General features: G+C 41.8%; 1 protein-coding gene across 2 annotated transcripts in view; it reads left to right on the top strand.

Moving 5' to 3' along the window:
• Zdhhc5 (zinc finger DHHC-type palmitoyltransferase 5) overlaps positions 1-24,174 on the top strand; it is a 29,311-nt gene extending 5,137 nt beyond the window's left edge. For both annotated transcript variants that reach the window (XM_028894150.1, XM_028894151.2), the window contains exons 3-12: positions 7,468-7,589; positions 14,659-14,816; positions 16,965-17,137; positions 17,285-17,387; positions 18,646-18,737; positions 19,250-19,382; positions 19,727-19,850; positions 21,123-21,235; positions 21,632-22,491; positions 22,882-24,174. In XM_028894150.1, coding sequence (XP_028749983.1) covers positions 7,468-7,589; positions 14,659-14,816; positions 16,965-17,137; positions 17,285-17,387; positions 18,646-18,737; positions 19,250-19,382; positions 19,727-19,850; positions 21,123-21,235; positions 21,632-22,491; positions 22,882-23,047 — 2,044 coding nt within the window. In that variant the 3' untranslated portion in view covers positions 23,048-24,174. The remainder of the gene's footprint in view (positions 1-7,467; positions 7,590-14,658; positions 14,817-16,964; positions 17,138-17,284; positions 17,388-18,645; positions 18,738-19,249; positions 19,383-19,726; positions 19,851-21,122; positions 21,236-21,631; positions 22,492-22,881) is intronic.
• The last annotated feature ends 47 nt before the right edge of the window (positions 24,175-24,221 follow it).

Genomic DNA, 24,221 nt, shown 5'->3' with positions numbered 1-24,221 from the left:
CCATGAACACACACAGAACCTCCTGCCTTTGCCTCTCAAATGCTGGGATCACCAGGCTGTGCTGACTTAAGTCTTTTCAAATAGCAGTCAATCACACCTGGGATGTCTAAGCCATAGGCTAGGCCAGAGATTATGGAACCTGAGTACCTCAGAGGTTTTTGTTGTCTTTTTTTTTTTTTTTTTTTCTTGAGACATGGTAGCACTATGTTGCCCTTGCTGGCCTAGAATTCCCTAAGTAGATCAGGTTGGCCTCAAACTTGTGGTACTCTTCCCTCTGGGATTGTAGACTTTTTTTTTGAGGCTGGCAAGGAATTCACAGAGATCTGCCTGGGATTAAAGGTGTATGCCACCACCACCTAGCCTGTAGACATATTTTTACCTCGCTGTGTCAGAATTGTTTTTGAGATTTGAGAATTTTTGAGACAGGACCTTGCTGTGTAGCCCAGGCTGGCCCTAAATCCACGATCCTTCTGCCTTAGCCTTCTGAACACTGTGAGAATTGATTTAAGATATACTAATGAGACAGTTTTGGTTTGTAGTGTTACCCAGATGCTTTTCTCTATACTTTTAAGAGCTAAGGCCTGGAGACAGAGAGGCTCCTAGGAAAGAGTGGCCTTTATTTAAGAAGAAAATACTAATAGAGTTATTTACATTAGTTCCCACTGAAAGGAGTGGCCATTCTTGTGTTCATTAATTCTGATGGCAAAGAGTGTTGGCATTTAAAGATACCTTACTTAGAACCTAGGGTCTCAGCCTTCCTAGTTAGGATCTTAAGACTGTTCATATACTTGCTTTACTGGAGGAAACTGATTTTCCCCTCTCTTGTCCCCAGTGTGTAGCTGTGGCCACCTAGCAAGTATGTTTTCTGTTACCAATTTATAATGAGTCTATACTAGCCTTCTGAGCTTTATTGTTGAGTCATTGATTTAGCATTTTAGTTGTACCTTTTGGAGTGATCATGGAGCCAAGATCTTCATTTTCAATCTCTTTCCTCCTGTGTAACTCATATTCTGCCTTTGATATGTTGAGTAGCAAAAGGAGGAATGATTCTTCAGTGTCAGAATGTGTTTTGCTGTTTTGGTGTAAGCAGAATCAAAAATTTAGCCTATCTTTGTGCTTTAGTAGCAGTTGTGCTGGGTCAGGAGAGATATGTAACTGGATCAGGTTAATACCTTTAGACCTACCTAGTAGGAATGTCAGTTTCCCTTTGGGAGTCAAGCTCTTGTGGTAGCTAAAGTATTCAGGGGAGTAAGTGTTTTTTCTCTTTCAAACTGTCGTTGAGGTCAGACATGCAGAATCCTTATTTTTAATTTGTTAATCTGGAACCATTGAAGTGCTTGGCTTGTTATACCAGTTTGCCCACAAAGAATTGTCCTGACAGGCATTGTCTTACTGATCGTTGAAGCTATTTAACCTACTTTTTCATTCTTTGGTGCCAGTTGAGTTGGGTTCCTCTTTATTCTGTGTTGTGTCAGCTCTAGCAAAAAGTTGGGTTTTTTTGTGGTGCTGGGGATTGACTCTAGGGTCTTTTTTTTTTTTTTTTAATGTTTTCCAAGACAGGGTTTCTCTGTGTAGCTTTGCGCCTTTTCTGGATCTCGCTCTGTGGACCAGGCTGGCCTCGAACTCACAGAGATCCACCTGCCTCTCTGCTTCCCAAGTGCTGCGATTAAAGGCGTGCGCCACCACTGCCCGGCTAGCGTCTTATATTTTTAACACTAAATTACATCCTTAGCTTGGGGGTAAAAATAGAGGATGTTATTGACTCTATTTGGAATTTATGCTTCTAATACAAATTTAAGAGAGCCTTAAATCATAGATGAGATTTTCCCATCATTAATTTCTACAGGATAAATTTATGGGCTTCTGTTTCTTACCAAAGTCTCACTTGTCCACCCTGTAAAGTCATAAGCACTTTGTTGATTTTACTTTATCACCTAGCTGTTTTTTTTTTTTTTTTGTTTGTTTGTTTGTTTGTTTGTTTGTTTTTGGTCCCCTCAGAGGCCAGAAAGGGTGTTGGAGACCTTGGGACTGGAGTTACAGAAGGTTGTATGAGTGCCATGTATGTGCATGATAGGAATCCACCTTGGGTCTTACCGAAGAACAACAGTTGCCTTAATTATTAGGCTGCCTCTGCATCCCCATACCTAGCTCTTGCTACCTGTGAAAGTCTTATCTCTTTTCCATCTGACTGAAGTGTCTCCTCTATAAGCATACTTCTGAGCTGGGGCACCACTGTTCTTAAGAATGGAACTTTTGTGCATCCCTCCCCCCACCTTGAGATTCAGTTCCTTGGAAACCACTGTTTAAAACTATGTGCCATGTGAAAAAGAGTTCATGGTTTCAAATGGAGAAGTAAAGAAGGCTGTGTTTGAACCCACTTCTGTGGAGCCATAAATCTGTAACTGCTCCTTCACCCTCTTGTTCTTTTCACTAGGTTACAAGTGGCGCTTACATCAGTCTAGGTCCCAGGTGATAATTACTTTGGGACCTGGAGGACTGGGAGCAGGAGGAAGAGTTCCTTTCAGCTGGCAGACATAATTAGTGGAGGCATGTAGGCTTCAACTAATTAGGAACAATTTACCCTCCATGCTTCTTTGTTAAGTAGGGAAAGCTATGAGCAGAAATTACCAGTTAGGTCTGGTCATCAAAGAAATGATGATGATTTTGTGCCCCAGAGAAGTCTGCAAAGAGTAGCTGAGGGTCTACCTAGAGGTGATCCTCCTCATCGACTTCATTTCTTCAATAATAAAGCCAGACAGGAGTGGTGAGCATCCTGCCTTAGTTCATTTCTCTCTTCAGCTGTTTGGACAGGAGAGTATCTGCTTAAGTAAACACACACTTTCCTGGGTAGGTACTAGAATTTGCATCTAAGATAATGTATCTGGGTCCCATCTGTCGGAGTTTAATACTTTTTTGTTGTTTTCTTGAGACAGGTTTCTCTGTGTAGCCCTGGCTGTCCTGGAACTCATTATGTAGCCCAGGCTGGTCTCCAACTCACAGAGATCTGCCTGCCTCTGCCTTCTGAGTGCTGGGACTAAAGGTGTGCGCCACCACAGCCGGCTACTTTTTGTTTTGTTTTTGTAAGACAAATTCTCACTATGTAGCCCTGGTTGGTCTGGAACTCATTGTGTGGACTAAGCTGACCTCAGATTCATAGAGATCTGCCTGCCTTTGCCTCCTGAGTATTGGGATTAAAGGTGGATGTCACCATGCCTGGCTTTGGAAGTCAGGAGACTTGAGTTTGGTACTTTGTTAATGTTTCTGGATCTCAGTTTTTCCTTTCTGTCTACAAAGAAGTTGAATTAGAGCAGTTTATTTCAGCTGTGTGAACTTTTCTGGATGGCATCTTACATGGAATATCAGTACATAAAACAAAAAGTAGGAATGTTGCGATTCAAATGAGACTAATTTAAGTAAGTCCAGCTACTTGGTGTTTCCCTTTTTAACCTCTCTGGGGTGCCTGAGACCTCAGAGCTCCTGGCAGTACCATTGAGAATCACTAAATTGATCTTCTCTAAAGTGTCCTCTAGTACAGAGTCTCAATTTTCTGTTTCTTAAGTTGGGGAGAAGAGGTAGGGGAATTTCTGGTTTTGGTAGAGTAAAAAGCAGGTTAGAAATCCAGATAGTTTTTCCAGTGTCCTATCCATAGTACAGCTCGCTTACTTTTAGTTTCTGCCTCAGGTCCCTTCCAGCTTCTCTGTGTACAGAATTAGGCAACTCCTGTGGCTTTTTTCCTCCCCTTTCATACCTGTGGAGGTGTTAGCACCTGATTTGAGTGGGAACAGCCTCGTGATCTGGGAGGTTAATTGAGCAGTGGTTGTTCTTTCCCTTCCCACATGGCTCATCCAGGAATAAGTAAGTGCCCAGGTCCTACAGCATACATGGCTCAGCTGCAGGAAATCACAGGGGATAGAAGTACAGAAAAGCAAGTGTTTTAAGAGAAACCTATGAACCTGTCAGAAGACAAATTGTTTTCCCATGGAATCTTGAAGAAAGCATTCCTTGATGAAATTCTAGGCGGGAAATGGGGCATTCACTCCAGCCTTCTCATCCAGAAACACTAGACAAATGTTCAGGCAGTGTGCTAGGCTTGGGTGGAATGCATGGGCCTGTTCCTCAGCAGCTTAGTGCCCCTGCTGTAAGTGTCCTTGAATCTACTGCCTCAGATGGGGAGGGGGGTGGGATTGAGCATAAAGTGGAGCTGGAGTGACAGTTGATGACAGTGATAGTGGTTTCTTGTGTCTTCTATTTAGTGAATCCTCAGTGTTATATATGCTAGTTTATAAAGAACTCTAGTAACAGCATGGCATGTGTCTTTAATTTCAGCGTTTGGGAGGCAGAGGCAGGTGGATCTCTCAGTGAGAACAACCTGGTCCACATAGTGAGAACCTGTCTCAAACAAAGACAAAGAACAGGACCCCCCCCCAAAAAAAAAAAAAAAGAATTTTAGCATCTTTTCAGACATTTCTCCTTCATTTTCATGTGTGTATTATACAATTGAAGTAGCAAGCTTAAGAGTTTCCTGTGAGTTGAAACAGGATTAGAATCTAAAACTTCTTGATTGACTTTTTTCTTTCTAGGAATTTAACTTTTTCTTTCTTTCTTTTTTCTTTTAAGTAGTAGAAAGTGTTAGAAATGCTAGGGAACAGGATTTCAGGAGAGTGTATTGAAACCCCCACTTCCCTTTTTACTTGGCATTGAAAATAGGCATAATGAATGGGTGGGCAGAAGAACCTGTTCTACCTGGGGTGGTTTATGTCTGGGATCCCATCAGTGAGTCAGCCTTCTGGGCTGCAGCCACTCCCAAACTTCTTGTGCTCTGTGATTATTACTTAGAGAGTTAAGGACAAGTCCTGACTTCTCTCCTTAGCCCTGGCTGTATCTCTCTCCATCAAAGGCAACTGATTCAAAGAGGCCAATTGTGGTGGTCATCTTTGAATCTGGCAAAGTGCTAAAGCAGTGGAAAGTATTTTCTCAAGACAAATAGAATATAGTGTCTAAAAAAGGCTTTGCTCACAGGTTTTGAGGTGGCTTGTCTCTTCAGCTAGAATCCTAAGGCTAGAAGCAGTAAGTCTGAATCTAGAAGATACTGTTCATGAAGTTGAAATATTTGAATCACTTAGACATTCTGCCACTGTGGGAACAGTCTTTATTTGGCAATAGATAGATTCAGTTCCATGATTACACACTTCACTGAGATGTGCTGATAGAGGTTGAGAGGTGAAGTTTGTCAGGATACACAAGGAATTAGGTGATTTGTTTAGTTTGGAAATGAAACTGAAGAAAAGGTGGGATCTAAAAGATCAAGAGTTGAGCTAGGTGTGGTGGCACAGCCTGTAATACTGTCACTCAGGAAGCTGAAGCAAGCAGGCATATTAGGAGTTTCAAAGTTAGCATGAAGGTATATAGTAAGTTCCAGGCTAGAATAGGCCACACAAAGGCCCTCTCTCAAAAAAACTAAACTGGTGGGGGTGGGTAGAAAAGAAAGACCTAGGTTGGACTATGAGATGAGGGCTATGGTGGCCAGTTCTAAGGACAAGCACCTCAGTGTTGTAAAGGTTTAACTTATTTCTTCCTTCTAATTATCTTCCTAGGCTGTAGGAGTGAAGTGAGTCACCCTTTCTCTTCTTCCTCAGGCGGAAATTGAAGGGACAGCTAAGCACCAGGGAGAGGCTCTGACCTGGATGACTGGTTTTCAGTTTCTCTCCCTCCTAAGAAACCTAGGAAGTAGGCTTCCCAGTAGAGCCCTGCAGGGACTCTTCCTTCTTAAATTCTGCTCCAGCTCATGCCAAGATATGAGAACATTTTTTCTGAACCAAAGAATTCACAGAGGAAGAGGCTTTATAGGGAACTTTGCTGATAATAGTGTGGAACTGTGGCTGAAGGGATGTTTTGACTTTGAAATCTGTCTCTATTATTTTGGATCCCAATCCTGTATAGCCCAATAAAGAGATGCAGTGAGTTTATTGCTGTTTACCAGCTACAAAGCCTGGCATAAATAGTATTTACTTAAAAAATTTAAATGGATTGCTGAATTTGAAGAACTAGATAGTGGTGATAAAAAAATTTGCATCTCATTGGTTTATGTCTTATTACAAGGCCCACTGCTTCTAAACTGTCTTGGGTCACTACTTAGAGTTGTGTTTTTAGTTTGAATGGAAACTGAGCACCTTTCTTGACTGTTGTGAATTAGTATTCCAGACTTGAATGTTGTCTTAATATCCTAGGCCTGTCTTTTCCTTCATCAAACCCTTCCTGTCTTCTGACTGTCAGGGTAAAAGGGACAAGGGCAGATGCTGTCCTGATTCTGGAGATTAAGTTGTTCTTGGGCACAAAGCAGATTAGGTATTTAGCTACTGTCTTGTAGTGAGTAGGAAGTTCTCTCTGAGCCGAAACGGGAGATAATACTGATAAAGTAAGGTTCACACCAGAAGTTTGAACTCTTGGGAAATCAGCAGAGAAGGGCAGCCCCTCTATTAATAGTCAGATTCTGAAAGAACCTGAACTCAGGCTTAAATGGGCACTCTTCTTTTTTTCTAAAAAAGTATCTAAAGCTTGTCTCTTGATTTGAATGCTGTGAATACTGGATATGTATGGCCAGTTTTTCCCCCCTGAAGGATTTAGGATTTCTTTGATCTGAAATTCTCTAATTTTTTCTCTCTTGTTCTTTGCTCCATTTTTAGATGTCAGGAGAAATCTTGTTCTTTGTCCTTTATTTTTTATGGAATGCTTCACAAATTTGTATGTCATTCTTGCATAGAAGCCACAATAATCTAATTTTATTCTAATTTCAGTATATATGCTGCCAAAATGAACATTGTTTTTTGTCTATAGAGCCCACACTGACCTTGAACTAGCACTTGTATTTTCTTCATTTCAAGTGTTAATGTTCAGGTGTGCACTGCTGTGCCTGACTTAATTTCTGTGTTCTGATATACATTCTTGTCTGTATTATTATTATTATTATTATTATTATTATTATTATTTTGGTTTTTCAAGACAGTATTTCTCTGTATAACAGGCCTGGCTGTCCTGGAACTCACTTTGTAGACCAGGAACTCAGAGATCCACCTGCCTCAGCCTCCTGAGTGCTGGAACTAAAGGCATGTGCCACCACACCCAGCATTATTATTATTATTATTTTCAATTCTTAACCATTGGAATTAGGCTCTAGATAGCTGGCAGTGAAGAAACCTTAGGTAGTTGAGATTGGAAGGGGAGCTAGAGAGGCAGGTAGTATCTACATGCTTTGGGCTATTTTGCAGGTCAGTGGGACATGGATCCAGAAACCTTAGGTTGCTCCAAAACAGACAGGAATGTAGCTGATATTCATTATACAGTCAATCCCTAGTTTTTTTGTGTATGGTTTCTAGGGAGATAAGTACTTATTGTAAAGCCTGTGCTCTATAGATTTCTGCTGGTGTCAGGGTGTTAGAGGCAGCCCTTCATTTTCTGTGTTGTCTGCAGGTGTCCAGGACTAAGCCTGTATGTGTCACCTGCAGTGCCCATCTACAATGCCATCATGTTTCTCTTTGTGCTGGCCAACTTCAGCATGGCCACCTTTATGGACCCAGGAATTTTCCCCCGAGGTAAGTAAGATCTTTCTATACTCTCATGTAAGCTCCTTGTCATCATTAAGAATAATTATTTGAAGCCGGGCGGTGGTGGCGCACGCCTTTAATCCCAGCACTCGGGAGGCAAAGGCAGGTGGATCTCTGTGAGTTCGAGGCCAGCCTGGGCTACCAAGTGAGTTCCAGGAAAAGGCGCAAAGCTACACAGAGAAACCCTGTCTCGAAAAACCAAAAAAAAAAAAAAAAAGAATAATTATTTGAGCAGATAACAGTTGATCTTGGGCTTAGAGGGTCTTAGGATTCTGGGATACTGATACAGGAATATGGATTACACAGTATCTAGTTATTTGGGTCACACCTTTTTTTTTTTTTTTTGGAGACAGGGTTTCTCTGTCTAACAGCCCTACTGTCCTGAAACTCCCTCTGTAGACCAGGCTGCCCTGCCTCTGCCTCCTAAGAGCTGGGGTTAAAGGCATGTACCACTATCACCTGGCTTGGGTCAAACCTTTTTTATTCAAATTTTACTTAAGGTTTTTTATAGTTTGATCATATTCTTTCCCCTCCCCCAACTCTGAGATCTTCCCCATCTCCCTACCCACCCACCTTCGTTTTCTTTCCCTCTCAGAAACAAACAAAACAAAAAAAGGAAAATCAAAATTAAACCTAATCACACAAAAAAACAGTGTTTTGTATTGGCCTAGTACTACTTCTGGACTTGATACCCCATGCCACTCCATTGGAGAAACTGATTTTTTCTTTCTCAGCAGGTATCAATTGTAAATAGCATCTTGATTAAGGGTGGGACTTTGGTCCACTTCTTTGGATCAAATCTTTGACTTTTGTTATTTAGAAATTTATTTAGAGCTTGTAGGTTGAGTGGTGTTAGGTACAGTAATATTTACTATGAATTAGACAGTTCTAACAGTGTGGTACAAACTACAGTGGAAGTATGGGTACAGTTCTCTTGAGAGCATACACGTGCGGTTATATTTGCCTAGAGTAATTAGTGAAGTTCTGCTAAGAATCAGTGAGAAGACTTGACCAACTAGAACACTGAAGAGAGGAGGGCAGTTTCAGGCAAAGGAGGTGTTCACAGAAGCTTGTGCCCATGGAATGGTGAAGTCATCAAGGTTGGAGGATAGAGTGTATGGTAAGACCAGAAAAGAAACCCAGAGCCAAATTGTAAAGGACTTCATTTGCTACATGGAGCCTCTGGTAAATATGCTTCTTCCTTTGATACCAAAGGGTCTTTAATTTACAACAAATAATTCTTTTGAGAATATACAGACAGCTTTTGGCTTTGGCCAAGATATATTATATAATATATATATATATATATATATATATATATTATATATATTATATAAATAATATAAACCAGATGAAAATTTGAGACAAGATTTACAGCTTTTTCAGAAGTAGATTCAACAGAATCATTTATGACAGCTTAATAGGGCAGAGCAAAGAGTGAAAAAAGATCTGCTACACCACCCTGGACATGCTTGATCCTGTCTCAATTCAGAAGCAAGCAAGGCCAGGCCTGCGTCGTACTTAGATGGGCGAGGTTTTCTTGTGGTAGTTGCAAGGGTCAGAACTTGGGAGATAAATTGGATGCTGAGTTTTATAAACTGAATGTTAAATAGGCTGTATATTTGCTTTTGTTTTTTCCATGCTAGGAATTGAGCCCAGGCCCTAGACAAGCACTTTACCTCTGAGCTATATTCTCAGACATAGATAGTGATTTGAGATATTCCTTGGTTCAGTTACCCAGTGGGCAATTGACTAGTGGGAGTTAAATACTTTGTTTTAGGAGTGTGCAGCTATGCTGTTGGAAGCAGCAGGAGTAAGATTACCTAGAGAAAGTTCAGTGAGTTTAAGAAAGACATAAATTAAGACCTGGTCAGTTCTGCCATTTTTATTACGAGTATAGGAGAGAGAGGAGTCATTGAAGAGGGACTGAACAAGGAGGAAGAGAAAGTAAAGTGAAAGCTAAGGAGAGTTCCTTAGCTTTTACTTTACTTACTTACTGTAACTGACTTATTGTAGTATAGTGACTCAGAGTCTCCTATTTGGTTACTAAGAATTGATTCTTTAAAAAATTACTTTTATTTTTAAACAGGGTCTCATACTGTAGCCTAGGTTGCCCTTGAATTCTGCATTAGCCTCCTGAGTGCTGGAATTATGGGTGTGAGCCACTATACCCAGCTGAAAAATTGATCTTAACAATAGTTAAGTAGTGTATTTATGTATGTATAAGGAAAAGATACAGCTGAATTACAGTTGTTGGAAGGCAGTGAATGGAAAATGAGAAAGTAGAGTCTGCAAGTATTCAATTTCCTCTTTTAAGAACTAAGCAAAGAAGGCTGAAGATGGTATATTTTAAGAGAGAAGCAAATGTTTTACAAGACAGAAGACTACCATGAGGAAATAGAGCTGGAGAAGAGTGTGAAACCTAAATTGAAAAATGGGAAAAGCTGGAAGTAGGCTTTCCAGTGCATGTTGAAGTCTCATGGAAGGAGTAGGTTCTTTGGAAAGTAGACTAGAATGAGAAGTATGATGAGTAAGAGGTAGAAAGACCATGAGCTGACAAAAATTGTTACTAATGACATCTCACAAAGTGTACATCATTTTTCTTTCTTTTGGTTTTTCTAGACAGGGTTTCTTTGTGTAGCTTTGTGCCTTTCCTGGAACTCACTCTGTAGCCCAGGCTGGCCTTGCCTGGCTCTGCCTCCCGAGTGCTAAGTGGGCTTGGGATAGCAAGTGAGACAAGCATTGCTGTGCTCTGAAAGCCTGCCTCAGTGTTTCTGATCATTTAAAATTTCTGTGAGAGAAGGCACTTTGAGTCTCCCAAACCAAGCAAGGATGTTTTAGTGAGTCATTAATGTTCATTCATCAGATATTCAGTGGCCTACTATACGGAAAGCTGTGATGACTATATGTGATAACTCCTCCCCTTCCCCAGCATTTCTTTGTATATCCTTGGCTGTCCTGGAACGCCCTCTGTAGAGGAGGTTGGCCTTAGAGATCAGCCTGCCTCTGCCTTCCAAGTGCTGGAATTAAAGGCTTGTGTCACCACCACCCAGCTCAGAGAGAACTCTTCCATTTTGGCATATTCCCTTTATTTTAAAAGTGGTTTTTTTTTTTTTTTTTTTGTTTTTTTGTTTTTTCTTAAACATTGCTGAGGATCAAACCCAGGACTGTAGTTGAAAGATTTTCTATGTCCCACCTAGTCTGTGGTCAGGACAAATCTCTCCCACCTGAGGTCCCAAAGCCGCTGGGACCCAAGTAAAAACTGTATGGCTTATGGCAGGCCTCTTGCTAGCTAGCTCTTATATCTGAAAATTAACCCATTTCTGTTAATCTATGGTTTGCCACTTGTTCCGTGGCTTACTGGTCCGCTGGCCTGTTATTCCTTGGGGCGGCAGGCTGGCATCTCTCTCCAGACTCTGCCTTTCTTTTTCCTTTTTCTCTCCTTGGATTTCCTGCCTTCCTCTAAGCTGCCTTGCCATAGGCCAAAGCAGCTCATTTATTAAACAGTGGGAACAACATATATTCATAGTGTACAGAAGACATCCCCCAGCACAGGGACTTGCACATGTTAGACAATAACTCTGTAACAGAGAGCTACATCCTTGAAGATTTTATATATGAGCTAGGCATGGTTGCACACTTTTCTTTTTTCTTCGAGACAGGGTTTCTCTGTGTAGTTTTGGTGCCTGTCCTGGATCTCGCTCTGTAGGCCAGGCTGGCCTGGAACTCACAGAGACCCTCCTAGCTCTGTGCTGGGATTAAAGGCTTGTGCCACTGCCAACTGGCTTGGTTGCACACTTTAAATCTCAGCTCTTAGGAGGTAGAGGCAGGAAGATTTCTGTAGTTTCAGGTTAGCCAGGGCTATGAAGTGAGATCATATGTCAAAAACAAACTCCAAACAAACCATAATTTTATATATGCATATTTTGGCTTATTTATATATGGCATGTATTTACCAAAGTAATAAGACGTCTTTTTTCTTTCATTCTGGGAATTGAACCCAATACCTTGTGCATGGTGCACAAGAGATCTACATGCCTCTGGGATTAAAGGTATTCGTTACCATGCCTGTAACAGAGAGCTACATCCTTGAAGATTTTACATATGAGCTAGGCATGGTTGCACACTTTTTTTTTTTCTTCGAGACAGGGTTTCTCTGTGTAGTTCATTTTTTTTTTTTTTTTTTTTTTTTTCTGTGACAGTGTTTCTCTATGTAAATTTTTACAAGGCTATTTAGCCTTGGCTGTCCTGGAGCTAGCTCTGTAGACCAGGCTGGCCTTGAAGTCATAGGGATCCACGTGCCTGGCAGAACACCCCACCCCCACCCCTGAGAAAGGGTTTCTCTGGGTAGCCTCATCTGTCCTTGAACTCACCCTGTAGACCAGGCTGGTCTTGACCTCAACAGAGACCTGTCTTTGTCTCCCAAGTGCTGGGATTAAAGGCATGAACCACCATGCCTGGCTCAAAAGCTTCATTATTATTTTTTTTTAATTTATTTATTTTATGTGCATTGGTGTTTTGCTTACATGTATGTCTATGTGAGGGTGTCAGATCTTGGAATAATAGACAGTTGTTAGCTGCCATTTGGGTGCCGGGAATTGAACCCTGTCGGGTCCTCTGGAAGAGCAGTCAGTGCTCTTAACTGCTGAGCTATCTTTCCAGCCCCCAAAACTTCATTTTTAACAATGCCTGTAGTCAATTTTTCTTCCCACATTTTTTTCTTTTTTAAAAATATTTATCTATTATGTGTAGTGTTCTGTCTGCATGTGTCCCTGCAGGCCAGAAGAGGGCACCCGATCTCATTACAGGTGGTTGTGAGCCACCATGTGGTTGCTGGGAATTGAACTTGAACAGTGAGTGCTCTTAACTGCTGAGCCATCTCTCCAGCCCCAAAAGAAGTGGCTAGTTTTTTTGTTTGTTTGGTTTCCCCCACCCGCAACCCCCAGCCCCCTAGAGAGGGTTTCTCTGTGTAGTCTTGGCTGTCCTGGAACTCACTCTGTAGACCAGGCTGGCCTCTGAATTCACAGAGATCTGCCTGCCTCTGCCTCTGGAGTGCTGGAATTAAAGGCGTTGTGCCACCACTATCCACACATTTTTTTTTCTAGGTTAATCATAAAAGTAAAAATTGCTCACTATATATGAGGGGAAAAATATTCTTGAAGTTTCAAAATGGGATAGTTTCTGATAGTTGAAAATTTGGGATGAAGGCAAATTAGGGCTTGAGTAACAGTAGTAGGGGGAAATGGAATTAATAGAGCAGACCATTTGGAGCAGGAGATTTGTTTGTGGGGGAAAAGGTAACTATGTATTTGGATATTTATCTTTTAAGATAGATTCATAATATGTAAGCCGAGGAAATTTAGCACATGTATGTCACTTTGTGAGCACTTTTCTTTTGAACCCTGCTTCCCAGTGCAGAATAAACTTTCTTCTTTTGTGTTCCCATAGTGCATGTAGAATTGATCTCACCGTATTAATAGTTCCCAGTCTCCTTACCCATTCAATAGTGCATTTCTCAAAGGCAGAAGCCATGTTTTTTTTAAAAAATAGTTTTTATTTAAATGTAAATTTTAGTTAAAAATTTATATACGGGGCATAGTGGCACCTGCCTTTAATCCTAGCACTCATGGAGGCAGAGGCAAGTGGATCTCTGATTTTGAGGCCAGCCTGGTCTACAATGTGAGTTCCAAGACAGCCAGAGCTACACAGAGAAATGCTATACAGAGAAACCCTGTCTCAAAAAAAGAACTTAATTTTTTTTTTGCATTTTAATTTACTTAAAATTTGTGTGTGTATATGTATGTTATTTATTTTGTATGTGTGTGTATCAGTTGCACATTCTATATTGCACATATGGAATTCATTAACAGATTGTTCTTTTTTATTTATTTTACTAGTTCAGGTTTTTTTTTTTTTTTTTTATCTTTCTGTGCATTGGTGTTTTGCCTGCAGGTATGTCTGTGTGAGAGTGTCAGATCTTGGAGCTGCAGACAGTTGTGAGCTGCCATGTGGGTGCTGGGATTTGAACCTGGGTCCTCTGGAAGAGCAGTCAGTGCTCTTAACTGGTTAGCCATCTGTTCAGCCCAGTTTTTTGGGTTTTTTTAGATTTATTTATTTGGGCTGGAGAGATGGTTAAGTGGATAAGAGCACAGGCTATTCTTAAAGAGGACATAGGTTTTATTCCCATGACTTTATATGGTGGTTCATAAGGCTGTAACTCTACTTCCAGGGGATCTGATGCCATCTTCTGGCCTCTTTAGTCACTGCATGCATGTGGTACTTAACACATACAAACACTCACCTACATAAAATAAAAATATAGGGTATATTTCCACAGTGTAGAGAGAGAACTGACTCTTGAAAGTTGTCCTCCGACCTCCACACACATGTGCCCACACTTAAAGACACACAGAATAATGATAACATTAAGAAAAAATTGTTTCTATTTTTTTCCTGCCTCCCCAGCGCTTGGACAGCAACCTCTTTTTTTGTTTTTTATTTTTGTTTTTTAGACAGGATTTCTCTGTGTAGCTCTGGCTGTCCTGGAGCTCACTATGTAGACCAGGCTGGCCTGGTCTTGAACTCAGAGATCCGCTTGCCTCTACCTCCCAAGTGCTGGGATTAAAGGAATGAGCCACCACTGCCTGGCAAAATTTTTAATTAAGAAGAATGTATGTTCTTGCTGTTCATGATATTAAAGAAAACCCTTTGTTTTTAACTATGCAGTATGTGAGCTGTGGATTTATAAACTATAACATTATATCGAGGTACTCAGAAAGTTAGGTTTTGGGGCTAGAGAGATTGCTTAGTGGTTAAGAGTATATATTGTTCTGGCAGAGACCCTGAGTTTGATTCCAGCACTCACAGCTCACGACTGTCTATAACTCCAGCACCAGTGGATCTAACACCCTCTTCTGGCGCGCGCGCGCATACATACACACACACACACACACACACACACTAAATTTTAAGGAGTTATGTTTTAAACATCCTTATGTTCCTAGTACTTAATAGTTTGGGCATAGTTGTTTTTAAATTGCTTTTCCCTCTTTTTAAGCTGAAGAGGATGAAGACAAAGAAGATGATTTCCGAGCTCCTCTTTACAAAACAGTGGAGATCAAGGGCATCCAGGTGCGCATGAAATGGTGTGCCACCTGCCGCTTCTACCGACCTCCTAGATGTTCCCACTGCAGTGTCTGTGACAACTGTGTGGAGGTAAGAGCACTGCATGGCCAAGACTGCGTGTAAACTAAGTTGTCTCTTCCTTACTGTAGAGTAGATCTTTTTTAATTAGAATTTGTATTATTGTATGTGTATGATTGGTTTTGTCTGTGTGCATGTTCTGTGCACTACTTGCATATTGGGGGCCACAAGAGGATGTCAGATCCATGGAAATGGAGTTGTAGACAGCTGTGAGCCTTCATGTGGGGAGTTGAGCCTGGGTCCTCTGGAAGATTACTCCAGCTCTCTTCTTTTTAAAAATAGATTTTAAAAAGGTTTGCTTTTACATATGTATGTACCTGGTGCCTGAGGAGACCAGGAGGTGGCATTAGATCCCATGGAACTAGTGTAGAAGGATTTTTCTTTGGGCCGCCGACTCATAGAAAGCAACACAGAGACTTGGTTATGAAAGCTCGGCTTTAGCTTAGTCTTGTTTCTAACTAGTTCTTTTAACTTAACCCATTTCTATTAGTCTATGTGCTACCATGTGGCTCGTGGCTTTTACCTCTCCTGCATGTCCTGCTTCTTCTGCATCCAGCTGGCAACTCTCCAACTCTCTCTCTCTTCTTCCTAGAGCTCTCTCTTTCTGTCCCCAGAAGTCCCATGTATACCTCCTGTCTAGGTATTGGCCATTTAGCTTTTTTAAAGCCAGTCACGGGCTAGAGAGATGGCTCAGCGGTTAAGAGCAGTGGCTGCTCTTCCAAAGGTTCTGAGTTCAATTCCCAGCAACCACATGGTGGCTCACAACCATCTGTAATGAGATCTAGTGCCCTCTTCTGGCCTGCAGGCATACATGCAGATGGAACACTATATACATAATAAATAAATAAATCCTTAAAAAACAAAATTGGTACTGGTGTTTAAAAAAAAAAATCCAATCACAGTGACATATCTTTATACAATGTAATCAGTTATCTCACAAAAAACTAGAGTTACTGATGGTTGGTTGTAAGCCACATGTGGGTGTGGGGACCCAAATCCAGGTCCTACCAGAGCAGCAGCAAGTACTCTTAACTGGGCCATCTTTGTACCCCCTAGTGTAAATTATTTTTTCTTCAAAGATTTATTTTTTAAAATTATGTGTATGTTTGTGTTTGCACGTGAAGTGACAGTGACAGAGGAGGCGGGCGGCCAGGATCTTCCTAGAGCCACAGTTACAGTCAGCAGCTGTAAGCTGACTAATGTGAGTGCTCTGAACTGATCTCAGGTTCTCTGCAAGAGCAGCACACACTCTTAATCACTGAGCAATCTCTGCAGTCCCTAGAATAGATTCCTGAAATACAGTCCTGGCAAGCTGCCCATGTCCATGGTCCAGCTGAATCAAATTGTATTTGGAGTGCTTTAACTCTAATAACAACTTTCCTGGCCCCAAGATTCATAGTTTGAGCCTTCCATCCCATGATTATGTAGTGTTACCTCTTTTACAAAAAGCATGTTTTTGTGTTATAGGTCAACTTTTCTAGCTATTCTTCTGTGTTGTCTTATTTTTATTCCTATGAATCTCAAATGTTTTGCCAACATTTGTCTCTTTGGTCACATAGATTTTTTTTTTTTTCCTTAACCAAGGACTTGTTATGTAGCCCTGACTGACCTAGAATATACTATATAGACCAGACTGGCCTCAAACTTGTGGCTTTCCTCCTGTGTCCCAAGTACTGGAGTTGTAGACCTGTAGCACCATGCTAATCAATTTGAGAACTTGGGTTTTGGCCAACCTCTAGAAGGGCTCTCTTTCAGTAACAGAGCAAGAGAAACTTCTTCTAATATTTTTAAATTTAATTTTTTAAAACTTTAAATTTTTGTAAGTAAATGGTGAATATGAATACCAAAAGTAGATTAGAGTTCTGTTATTTTGTTCCTCTTTTCAACAGAAGGGATCTAATAATGTTTGCTTGTCTTTTTTTTTTTAATGGTTTTGTGTGTGTGTGTGTGTGTGTGTGTGTACGTGTGTGTACATACGTACATGTGCCTGGCACACATGTGAAGGTCAGAGGACAACTTGCAGGGATTGTCTCATTCTATCATGTAAGTCCCAGGGATTGAACCCAGGTTGTCAGATTTGGTGGTAAATGCCTTCACCTGGTGAAACCCTAGTCTGTGTTTTTAAGGATACCTTTTCTTCTGTCTCTTTTTTGCTCCTAGGAATTTGATCATCACTGCCCCTGGGTGAACAACTGTATTGGTCGCAGGAACTACAGATATTTCTTCCTTTTCCTCCTTTCCCTGACAGCCCACATTATGGGTGTGTTTGGTTTTGGCCTCCTTTATGTCCTCTATCACATAGAGGAACTCTCAGGGGTCCGCACTGCTGTCACGTATCCTTGGAGGCCTTTGGCTTGTGGGATGGGGTTGGGAGGGCAAGTTGTGTCCTTGAGTCAATACATTTAAAGGGGAAGTGGTCACAACAGAACTGGGAAAAACAAGATAACATTGCTCTATTTTCCTTGACTACTTGGAATCAGAATGGCAGTGATGTGTGTGGCTGGCTTGTTTTTCATCCCTGTAGCTGGCCTCACAGGATTTCATGTGGTGCTGGTGGCTAGGGGACGCACAACCAATGAGCAGGTACTAGAACTGGCAGGAGACTGACGGCATGTTTCAAACCCTTAGCTTGTGTAGCACTTCCACAGACAGAACCTCAGCGAGCACTTAGGTGATGATGTCAGGATTTACAGTAGTGGGCAAAGTGCTTGAAGTAGGCCTAGGTCCTCAATAAGTGGAATTAAAGCTGGGAATGGTGCTGCACATTTGTAATCTTATTTAGGAGACTGAGGTAGTAGGATTGAGCTACTTGGACCCTGTCTTCAAAAAAGAAGGAAAAATAACCTTAAGAAATTGCCATGTTCTCATTCTTTTAACAAATATTTAGTCTGAATTTATAGAAACTAGTTGGCACAGGCTTTAAAAAATACATAGTACTGCTTAAAGATGATTTTTATGCACATAATAACTAAATCTTAATTGCTTACTCTTACCTTGCAGTCAGCCTTCTGTTATCTTGTTATCTGTGAATTCTTTAGGTTCAATAAAATATAGATGGGAGTAGACTTGGAAGGAAAATTGCATCAGTACTGAATATATATATACTCTTTTTCTTGGCATTAATATATTAACTATCTAACATACTGTATTAGGTATAATGTAATAGTATGATGGAGAGATGAATTAGTATATATAACATGTACATAGGCTATATGCAAATACTGTGCCAATTTATATAATTGAATCTGTGGATTAGTCAGTATTCAGAAAGTTACTTAATCTCATTTTATACAGGAAGCTGATGTTGAGTGTTGGGTTCCATAAGGTAGACCTACAATTTCAATTGAGAACCCCTGATTCTAGAATCCTTTTTTTCTTTAAATTTTATTTTTTTGTTCTTGTTTGCTTATTTGTTTTGGTTTTTTAAGACAGGGTTTCCTTGTGTAACAGTCCTGGCTGTCCTAGAACTCACTTTGTAGATCAGACTGCCTTGAACTCACAGAGACCCCCTTGCCTCTGCCTCTCGAGTGATAGGATTGAAGGTGTACGCCACCACCACCTGATGAATCCTCAGTCTTTTTTTTTTTTTTTTGAGACAGTTTCTCTGTCTAATTTTGGTGCCTGTGCTGGATCTTACTCTGTAGACTAGGCTGGCTTCGAACTCACAGAGAGCCAGCTGGCCCTTCCTCCCTGTGCTGGGATTAAAGACATGGGCCACCACCACCCAGCTGAATCCCCATTCTTAATCATTATAAGTATCACTTTTGTACTTGAAAGAATGGCTATATAATACTTTGCCTTTTGGCATAGTCTGACTTATCTGGTTCTTTTTATCTCCTAGGTTACAGGTAAATTCCGGGGAGGTGTGAATCCCTTCACCAATGGCTGCTGTAACAATGTTAGCCGTGTCCTCTGCAGCTCTCCAGCACCCAGGTACACCCACATCCTTGGGTGTTCATGCTTAGTCAAACCTTTGTCTCCTTTGGGCTTGTTTTGAATAAGGGAAGTCTGATGGAAAATGGCCTTATAGGGAAGGGTTTGCTCTTAGAATGGTGAGTACTACAAGGAAGAGACATGCTGATCTTTTGGCTGGTGAACTCTTGAATTCAATTGATACTGTGTAGCTATGACTAATTGCCTTTGAGAATTGAGGATGCATAAAATTTAACTCCAGAGTGCTAGATACCTGCTTATAAAGGCCTACTCTTCCTGAAGATGTTCACTGATTAACATCAGTTTAGCACTAAATTGTACACTTGTAGGACTTTTAGGACTGTTTTTTGATGCTGAAGATTAAACTGAGGGTCTTGTTCCTTATCCCTGGGCTGTAAACCCCAGTCCATGACTGTTTATTGCATATGCAGAGTGCTTCCTTCATATTTGGTATGCAAGTAGAAATTTTGAATGAAATAGTAAGTGAAAGCCTTCTCATTCTTGCTACACAGGTATTTGGGGAGACCAAAGAAAGAGAAGACAATTGTAATCAGACCGCCTTTTCTTCGACCAGAAGTATCAGATGGGCAGATAACTGTGAAGATCATGGATAATGGCATCCAGGGAGAACTGAGGAGGACTAAGGTGAGGAACAGGGAAGTAAAGGTAGCTAAACTCAGGGAATTTCATCCATGATAGAGATAGAAATCTGCATTGAGTGTACATCTTTGTGTTAAAGTCACTTAAATATAGCTCTTTTCTCCATTAGATTTCAAGTTCAGTGACAGTAGACACTGATTCCATTTCTTTCATGTCTTCATAAGACATAGTATCTTTCTATGATAGATGCTCAACTTTTCTTTGTCTGTTATCCCCAAACTGACTCTTTTCCCAGTTTAGAAACATAACTGGTTCTCCAGTACTTTTCTTATGCCAATTTAATGTTACCTTAATGCAGTTTCTCAATCTGATTTCCCTCCATTTATTAGTCCAAAGGAAGCCTAGAGATAACAGAGAGTCAGTCTGCAGATGCGGAACCTCCACCTCCTCCTAAGCCGGACCTGAGCCGATACACAGGGCTGCGAACGCACCTCAGCCTGGCTACTAATGAGGGTAAGTGCTGCCTTGATACGTGAGATTCTAGAGATAGAAGACAGGGACAAGGTACCATGTAAGCTGTAGAGAAGATAAGCAAAGGCTGGGAGGTAGTACTTGAATTATGGCTTACAACACCCAGCGAATGTAGTTTTCTTTGGATAGCTAAAAGGAGGGCTGCCAGTTAGCAACAGACAGTGATTTGGACTTTCCAGAGAATTACTTTTTACAATTTTTTTTTTTTTTTTTGGTTTTTTCGAGACAGGGTTTCTCTGTGTAGCTTTGTGCCTTTCCTGGAGCTCACTTGGTAGCCCAGGCTGGCCTCGAACTCACAGAGATCCTCCTGGCTCTGCCTCCCGAGTGCTGGGATTAAAGGCGTGCGCCACCAACGCCCGGCCATACTTTTTACAATTTTATATTATATATGTGCATGATGTGTGTGGCAGGAGGGTGTTAGGTAGACCAAAAGATAACCTCCAAGAATTGGTTCTTTCCTTCCACTCTGGATTCTGGGGATTGAACTCAGGTCATCAGATTTTTGTGGCAAGTGCTTTTACTTGCTGTGAGTCTGCTTGAATCAGAATTTCTTAGTATGTTTGGTGTATTTGCCCATTACAAATTCTGAAACCTGTACAGATCCTTGGTCTTTAAAAAACACCTGCCCTGATCTTGTGAGTTTGAGGCCAGCCTAGTGTACAAATCGAGTTCCAGGACAGCTAGGACTGTTATTCCCCCTTCCCCCCCAGGGTGGTGGTGCATGACTTTAATCCCAGCACTTGGGAGGCAGAAGTAGGTAGATCTCTGAGTTCAAGGCCAGCGTGGTCTACAGAGTGAGTTTCAGGGCAGCCAGGGCTACACAGAGAAATACTGTCTCAAAAAACAAAACAAAAAAATGAAAGAAACAAGGACTATATAGACCAAACTGTTGTTGAACTCACAGAAGTCTGCTTGCCTCTGTCTCCTGAGGGCTGGGATTAAAGTTGTGCTCTATCATACTTGGTTTTATCATTGTTTTTAATTTGTATTGTATATGTGTGGGTGTTTGGCCTGCATGCATATGTCTGCTCACCACTTGTCTTCCTGTTTGTTTCTGAGTAGCTGACTGTAGGTCTGTATGTGAAGACCAGGCCCAGCTGAGATTTAGACTTAAATTTCAGCAAAATCTTGTTCCCTAGACTTTGCTTTTATTGGGTATACTTGATTCTACCTGTTCTGTGTACTTTCAGAAACCTCATGACTGTTAAAAGAATTAACTTGTAAAGTAAGTGTTTTCTGGGTTTCTCCCTGTAGATAGCAGTCTCTTGGGCAAGGACAGCCCCCCTACACCTACCATGTACAAGTATCGACCAGGTTATAGCAGCAGCAGTACGTCAGCCGCCATGCCTCATTCCTCCAGCGCCAAGGTACTATCTAATCTAAGAAGTGGGGTCATAACCTATGAGCGGGAACATAAAACCAAGGGTGTTTTACCAATTATTGGCATTAATGGAATTGAATTTCCTTGATGTGTGTTTCATCAAAAAAAGGAGCAATGAAGAATACTAGATAAAAACATTAATTAGTGTCAAATCTGATTTTAGAAACCACTTCTGCCAAATTACTTAGTCTCTGTAGGCCTCATTTCCAGATCTTAAAGTTAAGTATTTGTTCCAAGTCACATTTTGTGTTAAAGGCCAACCATATGATGTCCAAGTCTGAAGTGTACTACTGGCATGTAATTCTGTTCTTCAGTGTCTCTTGGGCTCTGGGGTCTGGCGGCTGTCAAAGAGTGCTAAAACTGTTTTCCTCTTTTCCCGCAGTTGAGTCGTGGAGACAGCTTGAAGGAACCAACCTCAATTGCAGATAGTAGCCGCCATCCCAGCTACCGCTCAGAGCCCAGCTTGGAGCCAGAGAGCTTCCGGTCTCCCACTTTTGGAAAAAGCTTTCATTTTGATCCATTGTCCAGTGGCTCACGATCCTCTAGCCTCAAGTCAGCCCAGGGCACGGGCTTTGAGTTGGGCCAGTTGCAGTCCATTCGTTCAGAGGGTACCACCTCCACCTCCTATAAGAGCCTGGCCAATCAGACACGCAATGGAAGTCTATCTTATGACAGCCTACTCACTCCTTCAGACAGCCCTGATTTTGAGTCAGTACAGGCAGGGCCTGAGCCAGACCCACCTTTAGGCTACACTTCTCCCTTCCTGTCAGCCCGGCTGGCCCAGCAACGGGAAGCTGAGAGGCACCCACGTTTGGTGCCAACCGGCCCACCACACCGAGAGCCCTCGCCAGTTCGTTATGACAATCTGTCTCGCCACATTGTGGCCTCCCTCCAGGAACGAGAGAAGCTGCTACGACAGTCACCTCCACTTGTAGGCCGTGAGGAAGAACCAGGCTTGGGAGACTCAGGCATTCAGTCAACACCAGGCTCAGGCCATGCCCCTCGTACCAGTTCCTCTTCAGATGATTCAAAGAGATCACCTTTGAGCAAGACTCCACTGGGACGCCCAGCTGTTCCTCGTTTTGGCAAACCAGATGGGCTAAGGGGCCGGGGACTAGGGTCCCCTGAACCAGGCTCAACTGCCCCCTACGTGGGTCGATCAATGTCTTATAGCAGCCAAAAAGCCCCATCTGGTGTCTCTGAGACAGAGGAAGTGGCATTGCAGCCATTACTGACACCCAAGTAAGTATTTGTCTTTTCCTCTTTCATTCAACATAATTAGCAGAAGGCATCAGGTCTTTGGCTGTACGTGGTTCTAGTATAGGTAGACCCTGGGGATCCTGAGAACGCTTTTCATATTTGATTGCCTTTATGGACAACTCCTCTTTAGAAATTAACACTGTCTTCCTGAAAGTTTTATTTGTCAAAGAGTAAGTATATGAAAACTGAAATTAGGAATAAACTGGGGAGAAAGAGAATCATTTTAAGCATGTCAATAAAGTAAAAGGGATTGGATTGTTTAGGTAAAAAAATGTGGGGAAGCTCACCCCCCATTTAGACCCCTTTTGTGTATGATTGTGTTTTGTGCATTGTGCGTCTTTTCCTGATGTCTGTTTCTTTTTTTCCCCCCAGAGATGAAGTACAGCTCAAGACCACCTACAGCAAATCCAATGGGCAGCCCAAGAGTATAGGCTCAGCTTCCCCTGGCCCAGGCCAGCCACCTCTCAGTAGCCCCACAAGGGGAGGAGTCAAGAAGGTGTCAGGGGTGGGTGGTACCACTTATGAGATTTCTGTGTGAATCTTGGCGCCTCCCCTCCCCCACACCTCTGCACCTACACCAAAGGGCCTCAGGTGGCCACCTTCCTTCCCTCAAGGGGCTCCCCTACTTTGCATGGACATTTTAAAATCACCGATTCCAAGAGGATGAGGCTTGTTTTACAAAATGCCATGGGGTTGAGGAGAGTTGGGGCCCTGAGACAGGGGTGGCACCCCCCCCCCCTTGATCTTTTAAGACCTTCCCTTCTTTGATCCCTGGACCAGACTCAGTGGACATTTGTGCAATTGCTCGCCCTGGAGGGAACCAGATCATTTTTAAACCAGAAATAATTTTTTTTATTATTGTTACGGATTCTATTTTTTTCCTCTTCTCCGTTACCAGGTGTGTGTGTACATATATATATATTATAAATATCAAAGAAATTATATATCTATCCTGGGATGGGAAAACAAGGGAGGGATATATAGATATATATATATATAAGGAGGGGGATTTTATTCTTCCCTTTCCTTAGACCAGCAGGAAAAGAGACATTAAAGTCTTCCTTTTCCCCATGGTTCCCTCTTTTGTCCCAGTTATCGACTAAGGAAATAGCACCCTCTGCTGGTGCTAAGTGATTAGGAAAGAAACCTGGGTAAGTCTGGGCTTCTTGGTCAGATAAAGGAACTTGCAGAGTTTTCTAGGCTCATTGACATCTAGTTTCCCCAGGACAGGGTCACAGTTCCATGACGGTGGTGGGAGATCAGGAAAAGAGCTTGGCCTAGTTTACGAAAACATCAGGCAGCCTCCCTCCCCCCATTCTCGGGAGACAGGGATTGTGTGGGCTTAGTGAGCCCCTTCATGCGCCCCTGTAACTTAGTTAAAATGATCTTAAAATCCAAGGCCAGAAGAGAAGAATCCAAAAAGCAATATTTTTCATCATATGCCAAAAATGGGATAGAGAGAAGGAGTGGCAGGCCTAGGCCCTCCGATTGTCCCTGGGGTGTACCCCTTAGCCCACCTCAATATGGTGCTGGGTAGGGGGGTAGCTGGGTTCCAACCTTAAAACAGGGAAGACCCCAGCCTCTATACAGAGACCCTTTAATTTTTTTATTCTGATTAGCCATTTTAAACCAACATGGAATAAAATAAATCCTGATCTAACCAGCTCCCCCTGACTTGTGTTTTATCTGGCTAAGGCAAGGTGAATGGTCTT

Source organism: Peromyscus leucopus, chromosome 4 (genome assembly GCF_004664715.2).
Source record: "Peromyscus leucopus breed LL Stock chromosome 4, UCI_PerLeu_2.1, whole genome shotgun sequence".
Taxonomy (NCBI): Eukaryota; Metazoa; Chordata; class Mammalia; order Rodentia; family Cricetidae; genus Peromyscus; species Peromyscus leucopus.
The sequence above is the reverse complement of the archived record's forward strand: the minus strand, read 5'-3'. Positions and strand labels throughout refer to the sequence as shown.